The 20,268-nt window shown below is 36.3% G+C and overlaps 1 protein-coding gene across 1 annotated transcript in view; it reads right to left on the bottom strand.

The window, feature by feature from the left end:
* Positions 1-10,324: 10,324 nt before the first annotated feature.
* Positions 10,325-20,268, bottom strand: part of LOC106068605 (contactin-like) — a 53,440-nt gene continuing 43,496 nt past the window's right edge. Inside the window, exons 21-28 of the mRNA XM_056003646.1 lie at positions 19,839-19,933; positions 19,006-19,101; positions 18,102-18,246; positions 17,115-17,239; positions 15,934-16,138; positions 14,362-14,477; positions 12,980-13,154; positions 10,325-11,419 (exon numbers count right to left, since the gene is read on the bottom strand). Of these exons, the coding sequence (XP_055859621.1) occupies positions 11,295-11,419; positions 12,980-13,154; positions 14,362-14,477; positions 15,934-16,138; positions 17,115-17,239; positions 18,102-18,246; positions 19,006-19,101; positions 19,839-19,933 (1,082 nt within the window). The 3' untranslated portion in view covers positions 10,325-11,294. The remainder of the gene's footprint in view (positions 11,420-12,979; positions 13,155-14,361; positions 14,478-15,933; positions 16,139-17,114; positions 17,240-18,101; positions 18,247-19,005; positions 19,102-19,838; positions 19,934-20,268) is intronic.

Consider the following 20,268-nt stretch of genomic DNA (forward strand, 5'->3'; position numbering starts at 1 on the left):
GAGGAATAGACGACATATTGATTCGAGATGAAGGACTGTTTTTAGATCCGACAGAGGTGATCTACAGGTTATTGGAGTCTGGGCCCTCTGTCACTAAGAGCCGTCCTTTGGGCTACCAGTAAAATGTATTGAGGACCTGGCGCGACACTGGGAAGTGTGTCGGTGGTTTGTTCTAATATTTAGGTAGTAAAGGACTTGTAGAACTTAAGGCAAGACTCCCAGTGACTTGATAGCAGAAGTCCATGTCTCACCGTGTATTTTATTACTGTAAGTAAATACATTGTCTATTATTACCTCCTTTCGTTGAGTGGCTGTCTTAGATTTACTACAATATCAAAAGACTGCAGCTAATTGATAAAAACCTCACAATTATTAACTACCACACATTATGGAGTGTGTTTCTATGGAGACGGTGAGAAGAAGTTAGCGATTGGTTGGTGGCTACGCAGTGAGAATAATGCAAGATAATAGGCTCTGTCGTAAGATGTCTTAGGTACGAGTGAAGAATCCAGAATTCCAGCGTAAGGACGTGTTTTTTTTTATTTTAGTGAGTTAAATTTTGTTTAAAATACCATTTTATATTCCTACAATCTACTATATTTATATCATGTTATATCAAGTTAAATTTGTTTATATATCGTAATAAAAGTTTCGTCTTGTTCTGATCACAATAAAGTTTATTTCAAGTTAAAATATCATAGGCATACAGCAGTTTAATTGTTTACCAGCAGTTTGGTGCTATAAGTCAACGACCTTCCTCAACAATTAGAAAAATATTTTAAAAATTACCTTTTGATAAAGACACAAATAGAAAGTTGGAATGGATTCAATAAACTTGCAACATTTTAAAACAACGTTTTACAACTTACACTGCAACAAGTAAAAGAAAACTGAATATACTAGTTTAGCTCTGTACTGGCAATCGTTAGATACATGCATCTCAAATAACTTATGTACACAAAGCGTAGAATAGAACAGGTGGACGTTCCCAGAATAACAACAAAAAAAAATCGAAGATCTGATTGAGTCATGAATGCAAAGTGTATGTATGTATATCTGTACAACATTGAAACATTTAAAAAAACATAGTGGTTCAGTTTCAAGGTTTATGAACAGCAAGTGTAAGTTCTAAGAATCTTTTGAAATACACATATGTCAACTACTCAACTAGAGCCGTTTTCGAAATGCAAACACGATTTTCCTTTTCCTTGTTTTCTTCTACCACCCATGAAGGGAGTAGGAATTGAAAAAGGTCTATATGATTGTTCCTGATATAGAGCATATGTGCATGTTTTGGATGTAACTGGAAAGGAAAGTGGGGCGGATGTTTTTGGTTGTGTATGCTGAAGAGTTTCTGATGAAACCACCAGGTGGTCTGTCGTAACTCAGGCTAACAAAGACTGGTGTCAAAGGTGAAGAGAAGAGACTTGAGACAGAGACGACGTGTACTTTTAACAAAACTAAGAAATTCCTCAATACTGTGTAGAGACGAAAGCTGAGCTGGTTTGGTCATATTGTAGGACATCACTCACTGTCAAAAATCATGATTCAAGGTACAGTGAAGGGATCTCGAAGAATGGCTTGTCCATAGAAAAGCTGTCTGGATAACATAAAAGAATGGACCAGACTCTCTCTTGATATGCTGCTAAGAACAGCTGCTGACCGGGAAAAGAGGATTGATTTGGTTACGCGATATTGAAATCACAAATAAAATAAAGAAATTCACAGAAGATGTCTCTATGTGAACGAATTTATGATACCAACAGAACAAGTCTTTTCGTAGTTAAAACTTTCAGGACCTATACACAAAAGGAAGAAAGGCCTTACTCTATTCTTCTGTTGTTTTGTCGTAAGCTAAGCCCAGCACTTTAAAAACAAAACGCCACTTAAAAGACTGCAATATGCTTTTTTTAGCTTCCGGCTCCAAGATAGTTTCCTTTTAAAACACCGTCAAGAGACCATCAAGAGGGGTAACAATTCAATATAAGATAACAGTTGAAGGCTACGTTGTTGAGGATTCCTTTTGTCAGAATTATCTAATATATAGATCTGAAAATTATATCTTGTCCTAAGAGAACAGCAGTTATATCACGAATGTACATAAAACTTGGTTTTGAACATGTATACCAAACGCCAATCTAATTTTCCTTTTCTAATGACTCGAGCAACAAGTATATATATATATATTTATCATTAAAGGCCCGGGCATGCTACCATGCCTCATAGTGGAGCCCAGATGGAAACGATCGTAAGAGGAAACGATTAGGCCAAAGGGTAGCAAAACAAGACTCCCGTGGGAGTGACTAAGGGGGTGCGAGAGCATCCTCATTGCACTGTGCGGAGTTGTAAAAAAGCTCAACCACAACCTTGTCACAATCCAGGCGCTGTTCCTCAAGGGGCCGTTACATAAATGGCGTGTCCCGCACAGTTAGCATGGTATAAAAAGGAAAATGGCGGGGGTCTTAGTGTACGCGGTCTCTTGCCGCGAGTCTGACCCATCCGTCAGACAGAACAGTATACACTGTTCTCATTCAGGCCGGTGAGAGGGAGTTCTTGTTCACATTTGCTGGCCTAGAGTTCCAAGAGCCAAGGGGCTCAACTCTACCTGACAGTTTAAGAAGAAGAAGAATATCATTAAAGTATAGTCTGAACGTCAAAAATATTTGAGACCCAGTCATTGGGTACGTGTGGGCACTTCTGCTTCATCCCCCGCCCCCAAATGCAAAATGCCATCAAATACGTATATATACCCCTCCCACCTGGCCTGGCATGGATGGTCTTAGGCTTGGACGTACTTAGCGTAGGGAATTGGTAAAAGCAAGTTGCATAAGAGACCCTGAATTTTACATGACAACCTTGTCAAACTTTGGGCATTATCATTATTTATTAGACGATGTATTAGTACGGTTTGGAACATAGCAACAGCAAAGTGCTCTCAACCACCCGGCTGGAGTGTCCTGTAAGATCCACGCATGCAATGAGCATGAAAGGTCGACGAGTTATTCTTGTAACTTTAAGGAGTCTTCTCCCTGGATCAAGACTGTTTGACATTGCTGATAAAGCTCCTTGCAATTAGTTGAATGAAATGTTTTTTTTTTTAAACATTTAGACGTTACAGTTTTAAAGGCGGCAACCTTTCTGTACCTAGTTCAGTGGGCCAAAGAGACTCGTGACTTTTTGTTGGTGATCTATAGGACGCACAAAAAGGGAGGGTTCTACAAACAGCTAAAACATAGGCCTATCATGGGGCTTATCATGGAGCCTATCATGACAGGCTTTAAAGACCTTGAAATCATGTCATTCATCTATTACTTGTAACACAGAAGGTTGGTGGGGGATCGAAGAATGGAGAAATGGAAGAGAGAAAGAGAAGAAGAATATAGGAAATACTTTTGTTTAATATTTTATATAAGTACATTACCTAAGGGTTACATTCTTGATATATACGTTTTTTTTTTTTTTTTTTACATTAGATTGATTAGAAGTATAGTACAAAGAAGATATGAAGAATAATATCTAGCATTTAGACCTATTATGAATCATAAATTATGTGTATTATATAAATTTCTTCAAAGACATTTTTTCATTCTCAGGCGCAAATTCTGAGGTTTCCTTTAAAGAAAAAAAAAGAATTATCTTTGGGATGACCCCTATGGTTAGAAGACGGGCAAATGACCGTGAATGTATATTATGCCACCTTGAACATGCTGATAATGAGAAACATATGTATTTGGAATGTCCATTATTCCTTCAAGTTAGAAGTACTGTAATGGACCTATTGGAAGCAAACTGTGGCAATTATGTAAATGTTAACTTGTCTATTATTTTAAACAAGCTGCCAAAACTAAAAAATTAAATGATACATAACTTTAACTTGATTATTGTTTACGAATACAGGAATCTTGTTTGGGCTAGCTGGCTCAAATGTCTATATAATAATAAAGTGTTTGATCCTAATCACTTGGAATTAACATTTAGAAAAATAATGGACTTTAGGGTAGATAATTATCTAGTTTGATTTTCATATACCTGTACAATGCTCATGTAGTTTTTCAGAAATAGGGTGTTGGGGGTCAGGGATATCTGATATTGTGTTGATTGTGCTGGAGTAGAGTATACTTGTATTATTTTTCTGTCTTTAGGGGGTTCATTGGTTAGGTAGTATGTCTTTGATATTAAATAATATTTCTATTACTATTATTATATTTTTAGGTTAATCACTTTTCAATTGTTTATGATTTAATACTTGTGAATTATGATAACTTACAAATAAAAACATATAAAAAAGAAAAAAAGCCCACAAAAGAGGCAAGATGGCCCATAAAAGAGGCACATAAAGCCCAAAAAAGAGGCAAAGTAAAGAGGCCTAAGGCCCAAGGATTCCTATGATGATAAAGCTAAAACTGAATGGCGCAAATTCTGAGGTTTCCTTAAAAAAAAAAAAAATCCCCTAAATTTACTACCGGGCCCACGGGTACCTTGCTACGCCACTGCTCCCATAGCTTCCCATTGAAGTGAGCTGCTCTTTCTCCTTTTTACACCTTCCCAGTGAATGACTCAAGGGCCACCGCTAATTTCGAAGAAGGGCGTTAAGGCAATGCCGTTTTAGCGCCGTGCTTGTTTGGTTTAGATAATTTTATATGTATTTTTTACCCTTTAACAATAATAAACATATTAATTTGTTAAAAAAAAAAAAAAAAAAGTTTACGACGATGGTAGAGGAGCTGGCCATTTTTCGCATTGTACCTTTTTCTTCCAATTGAGGCCCATGTTCTTTCGCTGTCCATAGCTTTCTTGGTCACTGTCTCTCTCCATCTGGTGCGGTCTAGAGCTATATCTTCACAATGGTCAGTATTGATGTTCACTGATTTGAGGTCCCGTTTTATTACATCTATGTAACGGAGGTGGGGGCGACAAGTTTTTCTTGAGCCAGTCGCGAGTTGTCCATAGAGGATGACTTTCGGGATGCGATTGTCCTCCATCCGGCGAACATGTCCAAGCCAGCGCAAACGGCGTTGTCTGAGGGCTGTAAAGATGCTGGGAATACCTGATCGCGCAAGGATCTCAGTATTGCACACTTTTTCTTTCCATGTGATTTTCAAGATCCTACGGAGACATCGCAAATGGAATGAGTTCCTCTTGCTTTGCGTAGGTGGTCCATAATTCACTGCCATACAGAAGTGTACTCATAACGCATGCCTTGTAGACTTCCATTTCGGTCACTGTAGTGAGCTTCTGGTTTTCCCAAACTCTTGACCTGAGTCTAGCGAAGGTCGAGGCAGCCTTTCCTATGCGTTTTTTTTATCTCCTCTTATAGAGACAGGTCATTTTGAATTGTGGATCCCATATAGCAGAACTCATCTACGGCATGTAGCTTGTTATCGTCTATGAGGATGGAGGGTGGTGCTGTGACAGGTGGTCCCTAACATTTGTTTTCTTCGTGCCAATAGTTAAGCCATATTCTTTACAGGCCTGAGAGAAGCGGGACATTAGTGACTGAAGTTCCTCTTGTGTGTGTGCCACTACCGTTGCATCATCCGCGAATAACATATCTCTTACGAGGGTGGCTCTGATTTTAGTTTTGGCCCTCAGTCTAGCAATATTTAGGAGTTTGTCATCAAATCTGGAATGGAGATAGATGCCTTCGGTGGATTTGTCAAACGCGTTGTGGATTAGCAGTGAAAATAGTATTCCAAAGAGGGTTGGGGCCAGGTCTCATCCTTGTTTAACTCTTATCTTCTTCTTATCTTATATAATACAGACGTTACTTCAAAAAAGAAGATGATTACGTCCTACGCGTCATGCATTTAGTCATGCATATTAACCAATGACTTAAATTCTGCCAAGTCACTGGTTTTCCTGGCTAGCTCAGGCAACCCATTCCATGCTCTAATAGCACTAGGGAAGAAGGAGTATTTGTACAAATTTGTCCTAGCATATGGGACGAGGAATGTGCCTTTATCTTTGTGTCGTTCAGAGTATTTTATTAAATTTTGTTTTTGTATTTGAAGATTATGTTTCAGTGTTTTATGTATGATTGCTACTTTACTTTTGAGCCTTCTGTTCTGAAGGCTTTCTAAATTTAGTGATTTTACTAAAGGTGTTACTCTAGTCAAATGTGAATATTCGTTTGTTATGAATCGCACTGCTCTATTTTGTGTCTGTTCTAGTTTCTTAATGTTTTCTTGAGTTGAGGGGTCCCAGACGGAGGATGCATATTCTATTATTGGCCTAACCAAAGTTAAATAACATTTTAGTTTTATGTTCTTATTTGATTTATAGAAATTTCTTTTAATAAATCCTAATGCTTTGTTTGATTTTTTTGTAGTTTCATCAATATGTGGATTCCATGACAGTTTTTCATTTATTATTACACCTAGGTATTTTGCGTTTTTAGTCTGTGTTACTGGTTTGCCATGAATAAGATAAGTGGAATTAATTTGTTTTAGTTTTTTTGTTACTCTTAACAACTGACATTTTTCTGGGTGGAAAGACATGCTCCAATTTGATTCCCATTTCTGTAATTCATCTAATTCTCTTTGTAAAATATCTGTGTCTTGTGTTGTTTTTATTGTTCTATATATTATGCAATCGTCTGCAAATAATCTGACTTTTGTTCCTGAACTAATGCAATTTGGTAAATCATTTATGTAAATTAAAAATAGTAGTGGACCCAAGACTGTTCCTTGAGGTACACCTGAGTTTACTGTTATCGGTGTTGATCTAGAACCATTTATTATTACAGTTTGTTCTCTCCCTATCAGAAAGTCCTTAATCCACTGATGCAGTGGACCATTAATGCCGAAATATTTTAATTTTTTAAGCAAACTATGGTGGTGAACTTTGTCAAAAGCCTTAGAAAAATCTAGTAAGATAGCATCTATTTGTTCACTATTATCTAAACCTTTTGAAAAATCATCAATTAGTCCTATTAGTTGTGTTTCACATGATCTATATTTCCTAAAGCCATGTTGGTATGGTGTGAGGACATTATGTTTGTCTAAGTGGTTTATGATGTTGCTACATATTATGTGTTCTAGGATTTTACATGTGATGCTGGCAAGTGATACTGGTCTGTAGTTTCCTGGGTCAGATTTTTCTCCTTTTTAAATAGGGGGGTGACATTAGCTTCTTTCCAGTCCTTTGGTACTCTGCCCTGGTTAAGTGAAGCCTGAAAGAGTATTTTGAACACTGGGGCTAACTCATTACTTAGTTCTTTGAGTAATCTAGCTGGAATTTTTTTTTTTTTTTTTTTTTGATTTGAGGCACAATTTAGGCCATGTCGTGCCTGCAGTCCCTTAAGGACTACTCTCTCTCTAAACAACAAGGGCCAGATTCTATACAGTCATATAATTAAAATCAAGGTCTATTCACAGTTAAAATAGTAAAGGTAGTAAAAATTATTTAAATATTTGGTAAAAATCTAATGTAAATAGTGCATGTTCACAAATTCAGAAATCAGATCTTCGTAGATAGCCCCACTTCCCGAATAAAGCCCAGTACCTTCCCAGGGTCGACATTATTAAATAGTGTTTTTAGATTAGTGGCTCTAAAATATTTCGCCCTGACATCCTGGTATCTGGGGCAATCAACGAGGATATGTTCCACGGTGAGGCGAGAGTCACAGTACTCGCAAAGTGGGGGCTCCTCTCTCTTCAGTACAAAAGAGTGCGTGATGTAGGTGTGGCCAATCCTAAGTCTGGACATGGTTGTGCTACCACGCCTTGTCAGACCCTTAGATGTGGGCCGCCACCTGACATCCGCCACAATCTGCCTGAGTTTACTGTGAGTCTCAGCCTCCCATCGATTCTGCCACTCTCGATGGGTGGCAGAGGCAATACTTTGTCTCAGGTCCGAGTAGGGAATTTGGGTTCCTGACACCGCATGATTTAGGGCTCTCTTTGCTTCTCTGTCTGCGGCTTCGTTTCCCTCAATGCCAACATGGGAGGGGACCCAGATGAAGGTGACATCCCTACGGTCGGCTGTTATTAGGTCCAATAGCTTCAGGCTCTTATGTACCAATGGGATGTCAGTCTTCATCCGCCCCAAAGCTTGCAATGCAGATTTGGAGTCGGAGCAGATTATAAATTTACTCCTTTCTGATGCTTTTACGGCCATAAGTGCAAGCAATATTGCGTGCAATTCGGCCGTAAAGATGGAGCAGCCATCGGGGAGTCTACGGGAGATTGTTTTGTTCCGAAAGGAGCAGGCACACGCGACCTTTCCCTCCATTTTGGATCCGTCTGTGTAGATGGCGCCACAATCTCCGTAGCTCTCCTGCAGTTCCCTAAAGTGGACTTGTAGTATGCTTGGGTCTGTATTTTCTTTTTTGAAATTAAGGAGGGATAAATTTAATTTGGGTTTATTCATTAGCCAAGGAGGATTCTGAGGGGTTTCTATTTTAGAGATTTGGTCAATGGGTGGAGTTATCTAGCTGGAATACCATCAGGTCCAGAAGCTTTATTTGGTTTGGTGTTGGCTAATAGTTTTTGAATTCCATTTTCTTGTACTACTATATCTTCTATGTTGTCTACTTGGTTCAAATTCAGTAATATGTCTTTGTCTCCTGGGGCTGAGAATGCTGATGCAAAGTATTTGTCTAGGATGTTTGCTTTAGTTTCATTATCATTATGTATTATGTTATGTTCATCTTTTAATGGCGCTACGCCTGTTGTTTCCATTTTCTTAGACTTAATGTATGACCATAGGTTTTTGTTGTTATCTTTAGATATTACATTGTTTATGTATTCACTCTGCAGCTGTCTGCTTACTTTTTTGGTTAAGTGTTTAATTTTTATATACTTTTTGTAAACTCTTTCTGCATTAGTTTCTTTAAATTTTCTATATAGGTTTTCCTTCTGTTTACAAAGCTTCTTTAGTTTATTATTAAACCAGCATTTATTTATTTTGTTTGATGTGTATTTAGTTGGTATATGATTTTCTATAATGCTTTTAAGATCGTTTTTAATGAAATTCCAGAGGTCATCAACTGGTTGGTTAATGTCTTTTTCTAATAAGAATGTTTGTTGAAAGTTTAATGCAGCTTGGTGTAGTTGTGTTAGGTTACATTTATTCCAGAGTAAGATTTTTCTTTTGGGTTTTTACTAAAACTTTCGGAGCAGGCACCGTTGAATTGCACTGCACCCATCATATTTTGGTGGAAAGAGAAGATTACATTTTGTAGCTTGGGTGGACAGCCTATTATCTGTAAAATTTTGAAGAGGCCATCTCTGCTGACTACATCGAAGACCTTTGTCAGGTCAATGAACGCAATATACAAAGGCATCCTTTCTTCTCTGTTCTTTTCTTGAAGTTGGCGGATGGAGAAAATCATGCAAATCGTGGATCTCCCTGAGCGAAAGCCGCATTATGATTCTTGATAGACCCTATCAGCGAGGTTTTGAAGCCTAGGAAGTATCACTCGAGCAAAGACATTGTCTACAATACTTAGGTGGGAGGTTTTAGATAATTTGATAACAAAAATTTTTTTTTACAAAAACATTGCTAAGTTTAGTAAGTTTTGTCATACTAACTACTCATTTACAAAAAAAAGTTTACTTTTTTTTTAAAGAGAACAAAACTATTTCATATGCACATAAGTGGGACATTTGTAAAAAAGTAATAAGTTAAAATTTCATAATATCGCGGGAACTAGGGGTATATCGCGTACAAGAAAACAATATGTTTATTTTTATTAATCATTAGGCTTTGAATAAGAGATTGAACATTTACAAAACAATTAGATAAATTAGATAATCATTAAATGACATCAGTTAGGCCAGACTCGCATCTATTTTCACATTCACATATCAGTCAACCTTCTTTCTTAATTTTCTTTTCATTTGCCTTTGATAGAATTTCATTCTTTCTAAAAAAAAATATTGAAACCTGCCTTTTTACTTGCCTGGATGGACCACTTCGGGGGCCGATTTTGAGTTTGTGTTTCTACACAAACAGCGTTTGTAAATTTGTTTTTAATTAACTCGTGTTTGTTGGGTACAATAAATAATGTTTTTAAGTATCAACTTGATCAGATAATGCGTGTTGGAGAAATAGTGTTAATTTTTTTAAGGGGACTTAACCCAATAAATTTATCCATGTATGTGAATAATGAAGTATCAGTTTTCCTTGCTGGTATCAAAAAACAAAACAAAACAACAACTATTGGTTAATTTTAAAAATTTTGACTTATACCTTGTCTATGCGAATGAATAATTAGTACGAGAATAGGTATGGGTGAATTAACGTTTACACACCTTTCACCAGACAGACAGACAGGGCGAGTTGATATAAGCTTTGTGAAAAATAACGAGAAAAATGTATGTCACTATTTTTGTTGTTCATTTCATTTAATTACATATTCTCGTAAAAATAGAAAAACAATATATTAGTGAAACTACAGGTAAAATACTCTTTCAAAAGTCATGTTTACATAGAACAGTTCCTTACGACCTGGACAACGCGTATCCCAACAGAATACTTTCTGGTAATTTAAACATAAATATGCATGGACTACATGTAACTGGAGTTTCTATACCATTCATTCAAAAAACTAAAGCTAGGACTGTGTATATAATCTAGGGGTAAATTGTGTCAAGAATTAGTCCACCCCAGAATGTTTGGGAGAAATGAATAATGAGATTCAATGGCAGAAGTTTAAGACGTCCGTCATGTCAATGAAGAAGCACTATCGTCATTATTTCATGCTACATGTATTATGTTCGTGTAAATTACCTCCCTTTTCCATTATAACATTTACTGGGTTACTGTTCTTTAAAATAGCATTCATACTTAAGTCAAGCAAAACGCGATACATTTTTTTCTATGATAATGTCTCTCTATACAAGTGATTGTAAAAACTGAAAAGGCATTTTTATTGTATTGTAATAGTGTCGATTTGGTGGGACAACGTGTTTTCATGATCTTAAAAGGTCAATCAATGAGCTTGCATACAGCTTTCATGAATATACATTAAAAATATTTAAAATATATAAAACATAGCAAATAAAAAACAGTAAATCATGCAATTTTTATGAATGAAGAAATATATTCAAAGCAAAAAATCATTTCAATGTTGCACCCTACTCTCTGCTACAACACATTTATTGAAAAATTATTTCTTGTCTCAGTTTAAATGGGGAGATAAAATGAGAGAGCGCTATTTGTCAAACAGATTGATCAAACGCTATGACTGTTATAGAAAGGGTCAAATTGTCTTTAACATTTGGTGTCAGAAGCTATTGCTTTTTTTTTCATTGTCACGTGCATTTCTTCATGGGGATTTGAACAAACACTCAAGAACTTGTTTGAATAACGAGAAGTAACGCTAGAAGCAATGCTGACCACAAGTTTGACCACCGGAGTCCTGGCGAGCTGTTGAAGATATCCGTCGTTGCTGGATTGTATTGAACCTGACCACCTGATGGAAGTGAAAAATCAAAAAAAATTGATTAGACATTTCTTAGATACTTATTCTTAAATATCAGATGGTGAATATGATAAAGTTGTCTTGATTTAAAATCTGATTTACCTAATTCCTAAATATACCTCATCGAATTCCTAAATACTCCGCCGAATTCCTAAATACTCCTGCCGAATTCCTAAATATTTAAATATTCCCGCCGAATTCCTAAATACTCTCGCCGAATTCCTAAATACTCTCGCCGAATTCCTAAATACTCAGGCCGAATTCCAAAATTATCCGGCCGAATTCCTAAATACTCCTGCCGAATTCCTAAGTACGCCTGCTGGGGAATCTTTGATTTGACTGAAGAAATAACACAATTCCTATTTATCAAATAAAAACAAAATATATTCTTCTACAAGAATTATAGAAGTGATTGAACGCACACTATAAGCCCACTATATAACTTAATTTAAACAAAATATCCACAACAGTAGACTTAACATAAAGCTTGGCACTTATTAGCTGATTCCGCTTATGATCTTTCCTTGTATTTATCTAAAATTATATTCTCCATCATACAGAAAAGAAATTGTGTAAAAGGACACGATTTATGTTTACAATATAACATCATTAAAACGTTGTGGCTGAGTGGTTAATGCGTGGCTTCAGATTCGAAGGGTCTCGGTTTCAAAACTCAATGAAGACTGCGATTTCGATTGCGGAATGTTTAGGGCTTCCAACTGTGATAAGTACCTGACATTAGTTTGTAAATACGCATGGTACATTTTCTGGCCACATGACACACTTGTCAGTGACGCAAATGAACTTTGTATTTTTTCTATAGATCGCAAAGTCAGAAAGGTTTACCTTTTATATTGCTTATATCAACTCAATCTGTCTGTCTGTATGGTAAAATGTTGGTACAAATTATTTCTCCCACACCCAATCTCGGATTAAGCTTAAATTTTGCACAATTATTTCTTTTACCTGACAACACAAGAATCAATATTAAAAAAAAGTAAATTAACTATTTGTAATATTAATTATTTTGTTTGGTATCTTGAACAAGTGAAAGAAATCGTACTTGACAGATTCGGTGTTAATAAGTTGAATTAGTCACCTTGCGGTCTCTTGAACCCTGATGGAACATTTCTATGCTTTAAAAAAAAACAACGATCATGTAAACATTCACCGAGATACCCCCTTCTTCCCTTCCCCTTTCCCAATTGGCCCAGACGAGTAATTAAAATGTAAAAACAGACCCTAATGACCTAACAGTAAAAGTGTAACTATTGACCTGACTGTTATATGATGAGACCCTGTAGCGATACACCAACATCAATACGACAAAATCATATTCGGTAAATACTTTAGTCTTTATAAACACTGAATCTTGTTTATATCTTGTTTATATCTTGTTTATATCTTGTTTCTATTTCTCCATGTTGGTTCTTCACTCTTTTCAACACGCATTCGCATCATTCCACATATACACTAACATGCGCACGTAACACTGACCTAGAATTAAAAGTGTTATGAAAGACCTAACTGACCTAGGGTTTAAAGACTGACCTAATGTAAAAAAGACATCTCCACTTTTCTTGCCGTCCCCTCCTATGCTATAGGCAAACACTCGGACTTTGTAGATCGTGTCTCTCTCAATGCCGTGCAGGACTCCGGTGAAGGTTTTGCCAAAAGTCGCATTTTTGGCCGCCCTTATGTCCTCTCTGATGTCCCAGTACCAGGCCTTCAAGAGTTTGGATTTAAGAAATATATATATATAATTATTACGTTGTGCACTGTGCACATATCAACAATATATTTGACTGGACGGTGCAATAGGTTGACAAAGTGATGGAAATGCCGAAGATAGAGCAGTATACACGTTATCCTATTTTAAGATCCACTTCAAATTTGTAGAAGTTAATAGAACATCACCATTGTAAGGCTTGATCCATTTTAGGACTTGCAAAGACCTTTCTACAAGGAACAGTACCAGGGAAAGAAGAAGAGGAAGACAGAGAAACCAATGGGAAGAAAATATTTTTAAAAAAATTGACCTGGCTACCAAAGAAAGAGACTCTGGCAAATGACAGGAACAGAGAAGGACGATCAAAGGATCATGGGTGGTGCCCCCGACGGTACAACATACTAAGGAAAAGATGAAGGTGAATAAAGTGCGTTATAATAAATGTCACATTATTTTCTTTTAAATAGCAACAAAGAGATAACTGACTTTTTGATACAACACGAGAATCCTTTTCTATTCAGAACAGTACATTTATCTAAACAGTCTCCATTGTGTGACTAGCACAAGACGACGAAAGCCAAGTACAAACTACTCTACCAGGACTACCGTAATGACAATAAACCTCAATTAAGGTTACAATCCTTTCTTAGATAATAATAAATTTCATTAATAAACCATAGTTATTTCCTTTTCTATTTTAATTTGGATGTACAAATGAAAGACTATGCCATCTACTAGCAAATATAATGTGAAAACTACATCAAGTTATATCGTAAATAATTGTTTAAAATATAGTTTCTGAATAGATTTGAATAAATTTCTCCATTAGTCCTGATTTATTTCTGATTTCTTCTTCATTTATTTCGGATTATTTAGACTACAACACATTAAGCAGAGAAATTCTCAATTCTGATTGTCGAGTCTATTGTAAGCTAGTAATTATTACTCAGATATCTATCCAGAGACTATCCACTTGGTGAGATAAGCGGATACAAAGCTCCTTTTGTGACGTCAATGATCGACAACTCTCGCTGTCATTACTACACGTCTGGTACCCATCAGACCAAGACACACTTACCTTTGAAAAAAAAATCGACTTTACCTCTCTTGACTCTAAAATGCATGAGTTTTTATATTGAGAAACCATGGCACCATAGAACAGACTTACATGTTTTTCTGTTTGATTTATTGCTGATTATCTCACCTTGTATCCGATGATGGTTTCCTCCCCTGGATTTATAAATACACCTTTCCAGTACAGTCTCACACTATCATTTCCGTGTGACATCACCGTGACGTATTCTGGGTAGTTGCCAGGCGCTAGAGTGTAGAGAGTTAAACTATATTACAAGAGAATAAAATAGTCAAAACTGATCAGAGTTTTAAAGAAAAAGGAACATCCAATTCTAACGGGACTAAATGTTTACAAATATAAATCTGTGCCCTTAAAGACCAGTGACATTTTCCTCTCCGTATGGATAAATATAGAGGTGCGGTGGCTGAGCGGTAAAGCGCGTGCTTTCCGAACCAAGGGTCCTGGGATCGAATCCTATTGAAGACTGGGATTTTTAAATTCTGGATCATTGGGGCGCCTCTGAGTGAACCCAGCTCTAATGGGTACCTCACATTAGTTGGGGAAAACTAAAGGCGGTTGGTCGTTGTGCTGGCCACATGCCACCCTCGTTACCCGTAGGCCACAAAAAAAAAACAGATGACCTTCCAGCATCTGCCCTATAGACCACAAGGTCAGAAAGGGGAACTTTACTCTTTTATGGATAAACGTGGTTAGATAGATTGAAGAAATTTTGAAATTAATATAGGAATACTAAACAAAGTCAATCATGCTATATTAAAAGATTGCTCTCCAAATAAATAATACAATTGTTTCTCTGCTACATAAGCAGGGGTAAAGAACTTACAATACTGAAAAGGGCATTACCATATAAATCAGGGCCGGACTTAGGCTAGGCCCCGCACTTTCATAGGCCCCGCGATAATTCTAGGTGTAACTTATTAAATTAAAACATTATAGCTTATATATATATAATAGCAGTTTTCCGCAGATTCCTGATTTTCCAGGGGCTCCTGTCATTGTAAAATATACCAAAAAATAATGCAAATATCCTGAAATTAAAAACCTAACTCAAAAAAATCTCCTGAAAAATAGACAAAAGTGTCATTTTGGGGTACTTATTTCACGCATGATCAAATTAAAAAAAAAAAACATTGTCAGCTTTCATTTAATAAAAATGTATCTTTATGATGAATGTATTTTCTAATACACAATCTTAATTTTGACATTATGCTTATCCCTACCCAGACCTGCCCCCGCGCAATCTGGGCCCCACAATTGCTAGGACGGCCCTTATATAAATGATCAAATAATTGTGAAAAAGTACATAGCTAATCAACAGTTCCTGTATTGTGTAACCCATAAATTTTCGAAATAGCTCGTCATGTACCTAAACTTCATCTATGCAAATCTCGTCGGGGTCGCCAGTTGTGATGAAACAAGTCCTTTTAAGTATAAACTGCCTTTTATTGTGCAGCATTCAGACATAACATATTTACAAGGCAAACATTATCTACAGATAACGAACTCCACTAGATGACTTCCTTCTGCATATTATCAACACACTCGTCATTTCCCGCAAGTCCCATAACTCTCCGATACCTAACTCTTCACCTTGTGTCACGGTTGACCACACAAAGTAACCGTGTCACAACAGTGCCCAAGCTAATGCCATTCATTTGTGTGCTTTTGGTAGCAACTTACGAGCCAAGTTAAGGTTGAAATTGTAAATGTCAGTTTTGGGGCCGATTCCCGCGTGGTTCAGAAACTGAAGGTTGAAACAGTAGTGACCCTCCGGTATCATGCCGATAATAAGACCGCTGGACACGTCGCCATAGAAACGGCTGAACAAAGCCAGGTGCTCGTTGATTCCAAGACACAAAGTTGTAGGCTCTTGCCAATAATTCACCTGTAATACAAGTCAATTGTTATTTTATTATTCAAGTACCTGGTGACCAAGCCTCGCTTTTTTTTTTCGCAAGCTGCCATCGTTTGTAGAAACTTGTACTAGGTCAGAGGCTCTCAACCTTTTATGCTCGGCGACCCCTTTTTACAACCCCCCCCCCCACTCTGCCGCGACCCCTCCATCCACACACACATACAGCAATAAAAGAATAGACAATAACAGTCGATATTTGCAATGGTCTTAGGCGACCCCTTGCAAATCGTCAATCGACCCCCAAGGGGGTCGCGATCCACAGGTTGAGAACCTCTGTACTAGGTGAAGGTTACATGTACGATGATTAAATTATAATGAGTACGAAGTGACTCATTTGGGTCATGATTGTCTATGTTCAAGATATATTTAAGGCAAGATAACAATAGAAAATAATCTTTATAATCTTTTTCTACTGTTGAAAATAGAATAAAGCATGTGTCTTAACAAAGATGCGTGATAATATAAACAAAACAGAAATCAAGGGAAAAAAAGAAAATAAACTCTTTCATAACAATAAATGGAAAGGTTTGCATCGTAGTTTTGCCAAGACGAAATCGCGAATTATGTGCCCCTGTCACAAATAGTTTTAATCTCCTAGGACTATATAATAACTAAACTTACTATTTAAAGATAATATCAAACAAAAGGTGAGAGCATTTATATACCTACTAATGATACCTACATCTACTTACACTACGTATTATATCTAAAATGTAAAATATCTTTGAAATATAAGATTTAAATGTGATTTTATTTAATGTATATATATTGTCGCTCAAGTCGGCTTTAGAAGGTGCGTATCTAAGAAACTCAATTGCGAGACCTCTCCAGGCAGATTTAGCACTTGTACTAAATAAATATTTAAGTTAGCGATGGCTCGATTCAAGGCAAGGAAACTTAGGAATGCCCATTTTTGCCATGGAAAAAAATAGTTCATTAACAATACCTGGTATGCAAATACAGTTCCTCTTGCTGCCTCTCTAGTGTTGGGGATGGGTATCCAACTGACCACAGCTGCTGTGCCGTTAAGAACCTGAGCATTGTCAAATGTAGGAGCGACGTTGGCCGGTACTAAAAAGAACATTCATAAAGGTTCTCATATTGTACGAATCTGTCAGTGTGGTTTATTTATGTACTAACATTGAAAGTCTAATTAAATACAGATAATACGATTGGGAGAAGTTTTCCTTTAAGCACATTTTGAAATCACACTTCACATAGCTCAATATAAAATGACATTTTTATACATCAAATTCGGGTTACAATATGGATTGCAAATTAAAATTATTAAAATCTGTCCTTATCAAATCAAGTATATAGATCGTTATTTAGCATTACATCTATTTATCAATCTGTCTGTCTGTCTATTTATCAATCAATCTGTCTGTCTGTCTGTCTATTTATCAATCAATCTGTCTGTCTGTCTAGTTATCAATCAATCTGTCTGTCTGTCTATTTATCAATCAATCTGTCTGTCTGTCTATTTATCAATCAGTCTGTCTGTCTGTCTATTTATCAATCAATCTGTCTGTCTGTCTATTTATCAATCAATCTGTCTGTCTGTCTATTTATCAATCAATCTGTCTGTCTGTCTATTTATCAATCAGTCTGTCTGTCTTTCTATTTATCAATCAGTCTGTCTGTCTGTCTATTTATCAATCAGTCTGTCTGTCTGTCTATTTATCAATCAGTCTGTCTGTCTATCTATTTATCAATCAGTCTGTCTATCTGTCTGTCTGTCTATCTATCTATCTATGTATCTATCTATCTAAAGAGCAGATGATATAAAGGTCATATTTTACTATGTCCTAATGATAACGATGGTACCATGTGGCCAGCACAACGACCAACTGCTTGTATTTTCCCAAACTAATTTCAGATGCCTATAACGTTTGGCTTTATACCTGAACATGAAAAGTAAGAATGGTCTTACCATCTTCAGCTGAATATACAATGGCTATGGAAGAGTTGGGACCTTTTCCAATTTCATTCACAGCTTGAACTTTGACCTCGTAAGGGGTGTAATAGAACTCCACTCCCACAGTGACATGAAGAAATGTGTCTGTCAGGCCTTCTTTCTGAGAGATGTCGTTAGAATATAAGGTAAGTGTAACTATGTATAGACCTTCTTTCTGAGAGATGTCGTTAGAATATAAGGTAAGCATAACTATATATAGACCTTCTTTCTGAGAGATGTCGTTAAAATATACGGTAAGTGTAACTATATATAGACCTTCTTTCTGAGAGATGTCGTTAGAATATAAGGTAAGCATAACTATATATAGACCTTCTTTCTGAAAGATGTCGTTAGAATATACGGTAAGTGTAACTATATATAGACCTTCTTTCTGAGAGATGTCGTTAGAATATATGGCAAGTTTAACTATATATAGACCTTTCTGAAAGATGGCATTATAATATACAAATCGTTGTTTTTTTTTGGCATGCCTGCAATGTTTTTGAACATTTTAGACTAACAGCAGACTTTTTAAAAAATTAGGAAAGACTTGAGTGGATGCTTAGAAAGACATCAAGAAATGGCCGCTCTGAAGGACAGGCAAAATATATTTAAAAAATCCTTTAAAAACAGCAACAAAACTTACCTAAGTGAAAGAACTTTGCACTAAATCACCCAAGAATGTAGTTATTCCCCTTTAATTATGGAGACTCATTATTCACCAATAATTAATTGTCATGTAACTGTCCAAAAATGTTTTCAAACAGTTGTCGCTTATTTCCATAGATTTGTTTTCTTAGCCACTTTCTATAATTGTGTAAGCTAAAACTATCCCAAGACATTCAGTTGTAAGTCTTAAATAAAAGAACTCAATACTCACGGACTCCCATTTGTCTCCTTCTCCTATGGCTACTTGACGTCTATAATGGACATTGTAGTGGATAGAGCTCCCACCCCACAGGCTTCTAGGCAGAGGCTGAGAACAGAATGGTTGAAAGCATCATTGGAAGACTTTTATTCTATAGTCTTGAACAGTTCTTGTTTTTTTCTCGGCTATTTATTGTTATTCCCAAAGAGCAAAATGTATCTTAGATTTATAGTTATTACCGAAAAGCCAAATCAGTTTTATATGATTGTTATTTCCTAAGGGTCAATATAGTTTTAGATTCATTGCTATTTCCTAAAGGTCAATATAGTTGTAGATTCATTGTTATTTCCTAAAGGTCAATATAGTTTTAGATTCATTGCTATTTCCTAAGGGTCAATATAGTTTTAGATTCATTGCTATTTCCTAAGGGTCAATATAGTTTTAGATTCATTGCTATTTCCTAAAGGTCAATATAGTTGTAGATTCATTGTTATTTCCTAAAGGTCAATATAGTTTTAGATTCCTTGTTATTTCCCAAAAACTACAATTATCCTCAATTAATAATTAGCCATCCTTGTTATTCATCATGAGCCAATATAATTTTAGATTTTTTGTTATATCTTAAGAGTCAATAAATTATTTAATCTAATATTAGGATCTAATCAAATGTTACGTTGTTATTGACTAGAAGCAAATAATTCAATTAGGACAAATTCTTTCTTTCTTTTTTATGTAGTTGGTTTCATGGAGCTTCGTGGTATATATCGAGAAGGGATCTAGCTAGGTATCCAAAAGGTTTATGCCACTAAGCTACACTCCCCATATTTTCATTTAAAGACACTTACATTCCACTTAATGACCAGCAGACCAACACTGCCCCCACCACCATGAACATTCTCAGGGGCGTAGAATGGAACGTCATACGTCATGGTGTACCACCCTGAAAAAAAAAAGATTTTGACAGGTAAGATCTTTTAAGAAAAAACTATGCTTTAATAATTAAGAAAGTTTAGTACATTGTTAAGATTTAGAAACAGTAGCAGAGACTTAAAGAATGGCTCCCTGGTCATGCGGTATGCGCGCCAGACTGTCGTTCGCCTTGTCTCGATGGTTCCAAGCTCATACCCCGCCCGCTGCCTTCACCGGTCATCCTGCGGGAGGTCTTGGACTAAAAAATAGATTAGCTACAACATCCAAAACATGTAAAACAAACAAACAAAAAGAACCACAAACAGGTACATATATTTGTCAACACCTTGTCCCTGGCTGAATAAG

The sequence above is a fragment of the Biomphalaria glabrata genome, chromosome 11, assembly GCF_947242115.1.
Source record: "Biomphalaria glabrata chromosome 11, xgBioGlab47.1, whole genome shotgun sequence".
NCBI classification, from domain to species: Eukaryota; Metazoa; Mollusca; class Gastropoda; family Planorbidae; genus Biomphalaria; species Biomphalaria glabrata.